General features: G+C 33.6%; 1 protein-coding gene across 1 annotated transcript; it reads right to left on the minus strand.

Annotated features, from left to right (window-relative positions):
- Positions 1-313: 313 nt before the first annotated feature.
- LOC126750353 (uncharacterized) lies at positions 314-10020 on the minus strand. The gene is made up of 4 exons (XM_050459932.1): positions 9907-10020; positions 6006-6224; positions 5773-5945; positions 314-865 (listed from the first exon to the last, which is right to left on the minus strand). The coding sequence occupies exons 1-4, from the start codon at positions 9907-9909 to the stop codon at positions 505-507; spliced, it is 756 nt and encodes a 251-aa protein (XP_050315889.1). The 5' UTR covers positions 9910-10020; the 3' UTR covers positions 314-504.
- Between the last annotated feature and the right edge of the window lie 1668 nt (positions 10021-11688).

Raw genomic sequence — 11688 nt, forward strand, 5'->3', positions numbered from 1 at the left:
GGCATTTTAGCGCGTTTTTAAAAAGTTAAGCTTTAGAGTATTATATATTACTAATTTATGACAACAATTAGTTAATTAATGGCTTATTATCCATGTATCTTTTGGAGCCTTCGATATTTTGTAATGACTTGTAAATATGAAATGTGGTAGAGTTAGATGTATAATAATATAAGAATTTAAAATTTTGACGTGAAAAAATAAATGATTCATAATTATAAAGGACTCTCGATATATTATTATTTCTATATACTAGTATATTACCTACCTCCGTATATTATTTATAGTCTAGTTAAAACTAATAACTTTTACAATGTATAATTAATGGTTTTATTTATAACTTAATGACAAGGACATCTTATACACGTAAAATTAAAATAAGGTTAGTGATGCAAGTAAGTAAGTATATAACAAGTAGTTTTCCATTTGATAATAATGGAACAATATATTGGGGTAGTCACAACACTTTATTACACAATATCGAACATTTAAATATAACAATGATATTCACTTCCTTTGATTTTCTTTCTCTTTTTCACACTCCTCCTCAATTTTTACCACTTCCTCTTCCTCTCGCCTTCCGCACCTCGCACCAGGTAACTCAATAGCATACATATTACTTCTCCTCAACGGTAAATGATTATTTGGAGCGATCATCAATAAATTGTTTCCATTCCTATCACATCCCGGTTGGGAAAGCAGAATATTCCTTCTTATTCTTGCTCTATAACGTGACATATGATTCATTGAAATGATCGGATTGTATTTGGTGATTTGCTGTAGATCTTCGCATTTTATATTTATATGGTTTGTGGATGTCGTGTTGGTTTGTTGCCAATCTAGGACGTTGGTCAAGAGGCGAATATATCTAGAAATAATATATGATGATACAAATCTTGTATTTTATGGGTTATTTTAACAACTCATATAATAAAAATCTAAATCCTTAATCTTACATATAATTTATGCAAATTCAAAATATATAAGGCGTTTCATCAAAACTGCTTAAGGAATAAAAATTATAATTTGGTAACGTAAAAATTTTTAAAGGTATATAAAACTATTACAAAACTAAAATTAAGTACTGATCAGTACTTATCAGTTTAGTTTGAGGGGCGGGAAAAAGCGGAAGAGGCCTATTTTAAAAGACCTATCTTAGACATATTTAAAGAGTAACAACAAATCAAGAACAGAAGATTTAGTGAAGATGGAACCACTGTTAATGCTATGGATGGAGCATTATTGGGCTGTTTTAAATATTAGCTGTATTCTAAACTATATTTAAGATCTTTTTTTCTTTGCACAAGTTGGTGATAACACCACACATGCGGCTGCCACTATTGCGCGGTCAATTTTCAGAGCATTCATTATAATGTAACGTTTAACAAATTTTGAGAAAACTTAACTAAGATTTGAACTTTAAGTTTTAAGCAATGTGTTTAATAAAGAGCTAGAGTACCCGAATTTTAGTGCATCTAAGTCTACTACTTCTTGCTGCGGATTGTGCAAATCTCATTCTGGCTGCTGGCCTTTGCTTTACAACTGGAAGCGACGTTGCTTTATACTATACTGACATTTGCAATTTTCTGTGACAGGATTTTCCACACCTGATTTTTAGCATAGACATAATCAGGAATTTTAAATGAAAACGTGAAATAGGATTTGCGCAGCGCATCAGTAGTAGTTAATATCTATTATTTCATGAAGTCACTCGTGCTTAAGTATCACAGGTCACAGAATATATGCGAACAGCTACAAATGGAATCTTTCAGACTTTTTTGAATCTTGCATCTCTGACCTTCAGTGGCGGATTTACCGTAAACGCAACATAATCCATGACCTAGAACGGCAGAATTTAGGGACGAAAAAATTCGTTATCTGTGAATTTGCATCTGAAAAATTAGGACGCAAAACCGTTTAAATGTGAGTGTTTTAAAAAGAGGTTTTTGACTCGGCTGTAATATTTTAAATAAAATAAATGAGATTCCGAGAATGGCTTTTTTAATGTTTGTAATTCTCTTAACATAATTAACAATATTATTGATCCCTTACAAGAATAAAGATTAAAATAAGGACGGCGAGTTCCAGGCGGCGAGGTTTTACAAATTCAAATCCGCCGCTATTGACTCTTGCGATACAACTCATCTGCTCGCAGAATGGCTACTGAATATAGGCTACATGCGATGCTTGACAATGGCTTTACACCCATGTCGCAAAAAGGGAAGAACCAATAAAAGACTTAGCATACAAGAATAAACGGAAGGTGATAAATAAAAATTAGGCTGATGTAAGCATCTGTCGAGGGGTCCTCAAATACCAGCAGATCCTACTCGCTGGCAAAATATGCCACTCTCTTCCAATTTATAGTATTTGCTATATTAAAGAACGGGATAGGGAACGGAAAATCCGATTCGCAAGAGTGGTGGTGGCAAGAACGGGTGGTCTTCTACCTAAGCACCAGTGCTGGTGTGTAGGTAGTTATATAGCTTTGATTCGGTCGAAGAACACCACTTGTATAGAGGTTTGCAACCATTTAAAACTAGTTTAGATATTTATTATCTATTATAGAGAGAAGTTATATCTAAATTATTTGTGATTTTTTTTTCTTCTTTTAGGGCTTGTCCATTGTGCCCGAACACACCTCATCCTAAAGGCTTATTGTGCTCACCCTGATATTACATATATACTACCCAGCCTAGCATCTAGCTGCCCTGTACCAGCCGGTACAGGTCTTTTGCTGCTGTGGTATTTAGTGCTTCTAGGTCTAGTATGTCTCCCAAATATATGTTGCATTTTGCCGCACAAGACCTCAATTGCAAATGACATGGGACTGTTTCTGGTTCCTTTTCGCATCGACAATTAAGGTCTCTATTATACCTTCCAATTCTGTTCAGGTGTCTTTTAACCGCCATGTGTCCCGCTGTCATACCTATCAGTGTTTTGAGTTCGTTATATCTCCCAAATATAAATATAATATTCTCTTTTCACCTTTGATCTCACTGGGGATGTTGCTTATTGGCACTCCCAGTACATGTTCCGGTTCGATGTAAGGTGCCATATAACCTTTTCTTGCTAGTTCATCGGCTTTTTCATTTCCTAGAATACCTGTATGTCCCGGAAACCATACAAGCCTAACTGAGTTACGGTCTCCTGAGGTTTTCAGTTCTATGAGGTAATATTTCCAAACCAGCTTTGATGATAACTCAAGGGTTCAGTAGAGCCCTTAGGAGGGCTTGGCTATTTGTTAATATTAGGATCTGCGGATTGATGTATGCTCTCCTAATGTTTTCCCTAGCACAATCTAGTATCGAAAATATTTCTGAAATCAATAACTGTGGCATGCGAATGGGAAATAAGTCAAATTAACTTGACTTATTTCCCTTTCGCTCCAGCCTTAGCTTGCTTCTCCTTGAATCAACAGGTGTAATGATGGGACGTTAAGAAGGCTTATCATGGATGCGATTGGTGTAGATTTCATGGCTCCTATTATTTCTAGACCTGCGAGCCTTTGTACTTTGCTTAACTTAAGCCTTGCTCCTACTTGCAGGGTTTCTGGCCACCACGTTAGTGCAACATAAGTTATAGTGGGCACCACTACTCCGGTATGGATAAAATGTGCCATTTTGGGCTATAATTCCCACGTTTGCTCATGCATGCGTTTGGTCATCTAATTGATTCCGATCGGTTGGTTACTTTGTTAAGATGTTGGTTCCAGCTTAACTTAGAGTCCAAGATAACGTCCAGGTTATTTCTCTCTCCCAATATAGGAATTTCTTTACCGTGCAAGAATAGTAGACCAAGGCCCTCAATCTTTCGTCTTTTGGAAAATTGTACAATTGCGGATTTAAGAGCCTGATTTTAAGACCTTCCCTCTTTGTCTAGTTTTTCACGATGTTCAGAGCAGCTTGAATTCTTTCTCTCACCGTTGCATTAGATTTTTCTTGGACTAGTATCTCTCTAATTTATCTACCTATTTTAAAGTTCTAAAGCTTTTTTGCCTTAGTTTTAGCAGCCATTCATCAGCATGCACCACAGGATAGGCGACAGTCTTCCCTTTGGACATCCCTGAGTTACAGAGGCTTTTCATTTATTTCCGTATAACAATGATTTCATTCATTGTTATACGGGCATTAAATCGATTAAATAACAGCGGGCGCGGACTATAAATAGTTCGCTGGTAATAGATATGCTGCGTTCTCGATTAGTTGCTGAATATTGATCAGACGCTAGCCTCACGCAAATGTGTGCTCGTTTTTTCGTAGTGAATAATATATGCTAATGAAGTAACTCGTGGCGGCACCTAGAATGACAGGAACGTAGTGTGCTGAGCTGAGCGCTGATTGTAGATTTGTAGCGTATCAGCTATCATATATTAGTTGTTAGTTGTTTACAAATAAAATTGGGTAAAATAAGCTCTGAAAAGTGCAAGAAAGCAAAATGAAATCGGGTGGGTCGTTCTGTTGATAACTGACTTGTCAACAGAACGACAAAATAGAGGAAAGAAAAATAAATAACTGAACGTGCAAATTTCCAGCTTGTTCTTGAGAGAAATGTAGCTATTTAACATCAAACTGCCCATTTAAACGTAATATCGATTAAAAGTGATTGACTTTGTCGCTGAACAACTTTTTTTCTAATTTGAAGAAAAATCGAAAAAAATTCTAATAGAGGCGTAAAGAGTTTCTCACTGACTTATTAATGTATTTTTTAATAATAACACATAAACAGAGTTATAAATTAAGCAGTCTATACATTATTTACGCTTACGCGCTATTTGTCAAACAGTTATAAATATGCCTTCAAAATGTTCTTTTTAGTACAAAAAATCAATAGGTATTTTATTACAAAATAATATAGCTGTGAAAATTTTTCCACATCAAAACACGTTAATATCAAATACAAAAATCTCATCCCTTATTCTCAAAAAGATCAACATACAAAATTGACGAAAACAAAGTTTTCACGCTTCTTGGTGCTTCTTGCATCTGGTGATTCTCTCAAAACTATCCGCTGAAGGAATATTGAATCATGTCTCAGCTGACTGACATCAAAATTTATCGGTTTTCAAAATTTTTTTGGCGATTTTCGGCGAAAGCAACGTTGACGACGGAGATTTCACTTGATGTCGCTGCGGTCGCACGCAGACGATACTTCATTTGCGTATTGTGTATCTAGAATCTAAATTGACGCACTATCCAGACTCTAGATATTGCGGACCACACGGAGTATCGTTAGGAAAAAGCGCGTGAGTGCTTCGCGCTCATTGAATTATCTGAGCGATATTAAATTTATCTGCTCCTGATTGGTGTTTCAAAGTCATGTTCATTCAATTTAAGTAGTTACTTGAGCAGCTCCGGAAAGTTAAATAGAACACCAACACGTATTCAGCTTAAGAAATATATTAATATCAGCCTAGCTTACGGCTGTAGACCATCATCAGAGCTATGACTTCGTTAAAGGACGACTCTACTAGAACAAACATAGACGAACCGAAGACCATCATTCTTCAAAGGTCTTCTTACTTAAAAAAAACTTACACATCACCAGAATGTACTTTGCCCACTGAGTGGGCTTACGTTGAATATTTCTTACGCGCAATACGTGTGGGTGTTTTATTTCACTTTCCTGAAAGCTAGATTTTTACTCTAATAATAGTAAATCTTTCTTAAGATACCAAATTATTGTATTGGTGATATCAACAACTCGTTCACAATCTGGATATCCATCATGAACTCCATCCAATAATTTTTTCATTTTACTAAATGAAAGTTTTACCTGATAGCCATCCTTAAAATTTCATTTTTAGACAACTTTTTATCTGGTGGGTGAGTGGGGACTAGTTTTCTTAATTCTGCAAAGGCCCCGCTGACGTTTTGCTGCCTCCATCTTTCCCTACTATTTGTGAAAATCTTCTTGACGAATCCTCTTCCAGGTAACTCCTTAGAAACCTACAGTTTATAAAAAATTAAAAAAACAACATAAAAATAAATTATTACTTAAATGAATACCTGCAAGTGGTGCGGTGGACATCTATTAAAATCAAAACGTTTTTCATCGTCACTATCTACTAATGATATCTCATCAGAAAAGTCATCTTCGTCTGATAGAGAGTCGATTTCGTGTTGCATAAAAGTTCTTCTGGTTACTGGAGATATTTCCAAATTGTCATTTTCAGATACAGACCAGTCCATCGAATCATCTTGTTTAGCCGTAACGTTGGTGATCAGCTGTTACAAAAATTTAAACAAAAATGAAATTTATATGTTTTCCATTACCTCAAAACATTAAAAATGCTTATTTATAAAATAAAGGAAATAATAAAATTGATATTTATAATGAAATTCATAAATGTCTTTATATCGAACTAGGAAAATTTTTTCCTAATAAACGCAGATAGGTATTCTGCACACAAAGGTCAATAATATTTAATTTTGTTCTATATGAAGAATTTTGATCGAAGTTCTTGGAGAATAATTGTAAGGTCTACTCAATATACACTGACCTCTCCAAGACTTTGCTTACGTTAACCATACAATTCTTATCTCTAAAATATCTTGATTTCCTTCCTTAATTGACTGACATCTTTCAAAAAAAAGAAAAGATATATTAAATGTGAACTTTAAGAAAACATATATTAAATGTGAATTCTACCCCATCTAGCTTAATATCTGTTACTTTAGAGTTCTTCACGGGAGTTATTTATCGACCCTTCTATTTAATTTTTTAAAAGTATATTTTAAATAGTTTTTTTTATACGTTACTAAATATTTTTAACAGAATTTCTTTAGATTTTAGAGGTGGCGTACAATAAATCGAATAAGACATAACAAAATAATGAAATATTTAACCTCAGAAACAAATAATAAGCTAATTGTTAATGCTAACTGTATCTTTTCCTGCCAAGATTAGTTGACAATGTCTCTGAAAATGCTGTTTGTATCTTGCTTGGTGATATAAATTTTGGTGTCAGGAAAAAAATTAAACATTGTTAAATGAATAATTTATCCTAAAAATTTACCCTCCCTTTTATTTTTACTGAAATTAGTATTAATTTAAGCAATGTAATCAGTGGTATTGGAAATAAAAGCTATGGCGATGGTGAAATGACGATAAAAATAACAAAATGTATAAAGATTCTCAGAATCTGAAAATCTGATATTTTAAAAATCACTAAAGTTGAAAAAACAAAAATTTTCGAGAGCAATGATCAGTTCATCATCGAGAACAAAAACTGCTGGAAATAGAGTTATAAAAGTAATACTTGATTAAGATAATCAGATTTAGGTATTATAACTATCCACAATATTGGTTTTTATTTTTTTATGCGAATACCGTGCATCGGGAGAAAAATTATTAAGAGACCAGATATTTTCTGAAAGAAATAAATAATTCAAATTATAAAGAAATACTTTTTATTATAAGAAAAACCAATGGCGTACCCTTTTCTTTTAAAAAAATATTTAGCTCAGAGGAATTAGCCAAATAGAGGAAATAGTCAAATAATCAATGCCGCTTTTCTAACCGTCGGAGAAGAGATGCGACTTCGCCTTACGACAGTAGAAATGCGACGGCGATGTAGGGCATGTATAAGAGCCAGGAGAGCGCAGTTTCAACAAAATTTGTAATTTTGAAATAAATACATAAAATTTAAAAAATATTTTTTTTACTTTATTTTCCTTTAAAGTCATGAATTGTGGCAAGTTAGTCGGCTTTGTGTTACACATCGTATATCATTGAAAAGAGTATTAACTGGAGATGTTTTTAAAACTACCTGAACATCTTGATAGATTTTAGTTTTTTTTTGCGTCAAGTTAAAGTTACCTTTCATATTTTTTTTTGCTACTTGTATTAATTATTTTTTGAAAATCCTGAAAATAACACAAAATCAATGATATAAAAAAACCCGAGACTTTTAGAACACAAGTTTATTAAGAAAATATCTTCTATCTGAGCCTATCTATATGCCCACCAAGTTTGGCTAACCCTCCGCCAAACACCCTGTATATATATAATATCTATATCTCGGAAATATTTTAAACGTTGAAATTCTTTGTATTGACCAAAATTTTCACATTCAAGATCTTTGACTGTTTTCAGTGCACTGTCCTATAAGCTCAACCTATAATTAGTTATAGTAATAATTAAGTCATTTATATTTTTATCCATTGCATATTTTTACAAGCACAGGGTGATCCAGATCTTAACGAATAAATTGTAAGCACGTATTCTATTCAGCGTCGAATAATATTAATATTTAAAGATTCTCAGTAATTTTTCATAATGATAAATTGGCGCATGGTCACTCAACTTAATTTTCATAGTTCTCCTTAACAACTAAATACCTTTTTATTTTACGAGTGAGAAACAAGCCTATATCTATTTCTATTATGGAGTGGCAAATTGAAATTCGTCGGAAACCACTAGGGAGTGCAGAAGAAGATTTCTGGAAAGACCCTCCGCATTCCTCAGCGTTTTTCAATAAGCGCCAACGATTTAGAACAAAAGGACTTAGTATTAGCAAAGTTTACTGAATAAAATACTACTACTACTAAAATACGTATTTTATTCAGTAAACTTTGCTAATACTAAGTCCTTTTGTTCTAAATCGTAGACTTGATGAAAAGCAAAATAGAGTTAATATTCAGTAAAAGAGGAACAGGATTCTTCGTGAATTTTATAGAAATCCAACAACAAGCAGTCGAATCGCATATCGCATATCGCACAGTAGGTTCTGATAAGTCAAAGATTCTTCGAGTTTTAAAAAAGGATGATCGACATGCTTACCATTAGCAACCCGTCCAAGGTTTAAGAGAAGATGATTAATAGCGAAGGTCATTTTCTTCCCAATGGATTCATCGTTGAATTGAGCATAATAGACAGTTTTTTCAAATATCATATCGTGGACTGATAAATCGTATTTTACTCGTCGGGATGTGGTAAAACTTCAGAAACAATTTTGGCTAAGAAATTTTCAAATAAAACTTGTTGTTAATGTTTGGATTGGAATTAATAATAATTACCGATTTGAACCGTATTTCGTACCAGAACGAGTTAATGGTGAACATTATTTACAATTTCTATTGGCAAAACATGCCATTATGTGTAATATATTCCATTAGAATCAATTAGTGGCTTGGTTTTAACTTGACAGTTTTCCGGCCTACTTTCATAAAAATGTTAGGAACTGGTTAGATAACAATTTTCCAAAAAGATGGATCGGACGTAATGGGCCAGTTGACCTCCACGGAGCCCCAATATTACTCCTTTCTGGACTTTTTCACATGGGGGCTTTTGAAATAAATCATATATGCAACTTTTGTGAACTCAAAGAAAGAAGTTTTTACCACATCAAATTTTAGCGATTTCTTCATGCATGAAAATGTGTTATATTTCCTATACAGTTATTATTGTATAACAGTGCCTAGTACCTAAAAAAGTGAAATCAAGTTGATTTGAAGTTAAATAAGGACGTTCAGATTTTTTTTATTTTTGACAAAACCAGTGGCGTATTATTTTCTTGTTTATAAATATTCAGTCTTGTTATAATACGAACGATACTGGTAGAATTGAAACAAAAATTTATATCCAAAAATGATTAAAAAAATATTTCAAGCAGTGTAAAAGTTATAAATAAAACTATTTTTTAAAATAATTTTTATACCATCTCGGAAGCATTTCTCGACATATATTTATATGAACTAGGGCTTATTTTTGACATAGAATACGTGGTATAAATTTCTTTGTTTAGATTTTGACCACCTATATAAACACATATTATGATTATTGGGTATACCATCTAAATGTAACCTTTTTGTATAAAATGAGATTCGCAGACTTACTAATTTTCAGAGTAAAACTTCTTTATATTGAGAAGTTTCAGTAGCAATTAACATATGAACTTAAACTCACCATATTTAAAAACTACACATAACTAATAAGAATCACAAATAATTTAACTTATAAGCAGTAGCATCCACCAATAAAAACAAAAAAAACGGAAGTGACCGGAGAGCGACACCTAATAACGGCAAATAATAAGTTTGTGATATCAGCGGGCCCACACACACAGTCATACATCCAGGCTTATCAGCAGAAGCCAGACGTGGCCAATAGTGAGCCAGTATCCCTTAAGCGGAGGGTGAATTGGGGCTGGATGGACCGCCTCCACTTTATTACCTTTTGCGCGATGGGGGATGATGATGGTGCATCGATTTTTGCACGTTTGGATGCTGTTGGGGAAAAACAAAGTTAGGATTTCCAGGTAATTCGTAAGTGAGTTTTGGTTATAGACATTTTGTTCCACTGTAATTAATAATAATTAAAATACTAACGACGTAATTGTTTTGCTTTTGTAAAATATTGGTAAGGGACCTTCATCTTTTTGAGAGGTAGCAATTCATATTTGAATATATGTTAAAAATTATCTCGAAAGAAAAAAGTATTCATAAATACAAAATATTAATTGAATATATTTATTTAGTACTATTAAACATTGAAAATAATTTTAGTGTGTACAATAAAATATAATTTAGTTGAATAATTAGTTGAATATAATTTAGGAGTGTAGATTCAACCACCGCAAATGGCCTTTTTATTACTATACAGGGTGTTTCATTAATATTGCAAAAAAATTCAGGGGGAGTTTCCTTGCTTAAAAATAATAAAAAAAGTCCCTATAATTATAAACCTATGTCCGCAAATGCTTAATTTCTAAGATACAAGGTGTTAAAGTTTTATTTTTATTTTTGTTGTTTCTTAATAATTTTGGTAGTTATTCCGATATTTGAACGAAAATTGGCATCTGGGGGTTTAAAGGGTAAATTCAAATTTAATATTGCAATACAGGCCTCTATTCTACGACGCATCGATTAACGAACTCGTTCAAAAATTCCGGGTGTGTGTTTTTGTTTCACAGGATGCGATTTCGTAATTCTTCCACAGTATCTACTGGGGTTGTATAAGCCAAATATTTAAGGTGACCCCAAAGGAAAAAGTCCAAGGAATTAAGGTCAGGAGATCTGGGAGGCCAAGGTTCCTCGGCCTCTACAACGATTCGGATACACTGTGTTCAAATATTCACGCGCAACTAAACTGAAATAAGGTAGCGGATATACTCCATCGTGCATGAAGTATATTTGTAATCTTAACTGCAATGGAACATTCTTCAAAAATATGGGCAATTCGTGTTCGAGGAAATGGCAATAAACTCCTCTCCAGTAAGCCTCAATGGCAAAAAGAATGGGCCTATCAAATGGTCTGCAACCATTCTTATCCGCCCATAGATGATTTTTATGAAAGTTCATTATGGCTTCTCTGGAAAAATTTGCTTTATCCGTGAATATTCTTTGTCTCAAAACTAGGGGTTTTCGAAAATTTTTTGTTGCATCCAACGGCAAAAATCTAGTCTTAACGGAAAATCAGTCGGTAATAGTGCTTGTACCCGCTGGATATGATAAAGGTCATTCTTTAATATTCTGAAAACCGTAGAAGGACTTACTTTTAAGTTTAAAGCAATCTTTCTAGTGCTTGTGGCAGGATTTTCTTCAATTTCATGAAGCACGTTTTCTTCTACTCATGCAGTTGCTGCTGTGCGCGGTCTCATGTTACCAGTAGTTTGTTGTTGAAAACTTCCAGTGTCACAAAGGCGTTGATGGAGACGAGCAAATATCGTATGATGCGGGATAACACCAT

The sequence above is a fragment of the Anthonomus grandis genome, chromosome 2 (assembly GCF_022605725.1).
Source record: "Anthonomus grandis grandis chromosome 2, icAntGran1.3, whole genome shotgun sequence".
In the NCBI taxonomy this organism is placed as follows: domain Eukaryota; kingdom Metazoa; phylum Arthropoda; class Insecta; order Coleoptera; family Curculionidae; genus Anthonomus; species Anthonomus grandis.

What these genes read in the sequence shown, in the direction of transcription:
- LOC126750353 (XM_050459932.1), bottom strand. An exon ending in GTCCACCGCACCACTTGCAG is followed by an intron (nt 5,946 to 6,005) that starts GTATTCATTTAA and finishes TATAAACTGTAG; the next exon opens with GTTTCTAAGGAGTTACCTGG. An exon ending in ATTTTAAGGATGGCTATCAG is followed by an intron (nt 866 to 5,772) that starts GTAAAACTTTCA and finishes TATTATTTCTAG; the next exon opens with ATATATTCGCCTCTTGACCA.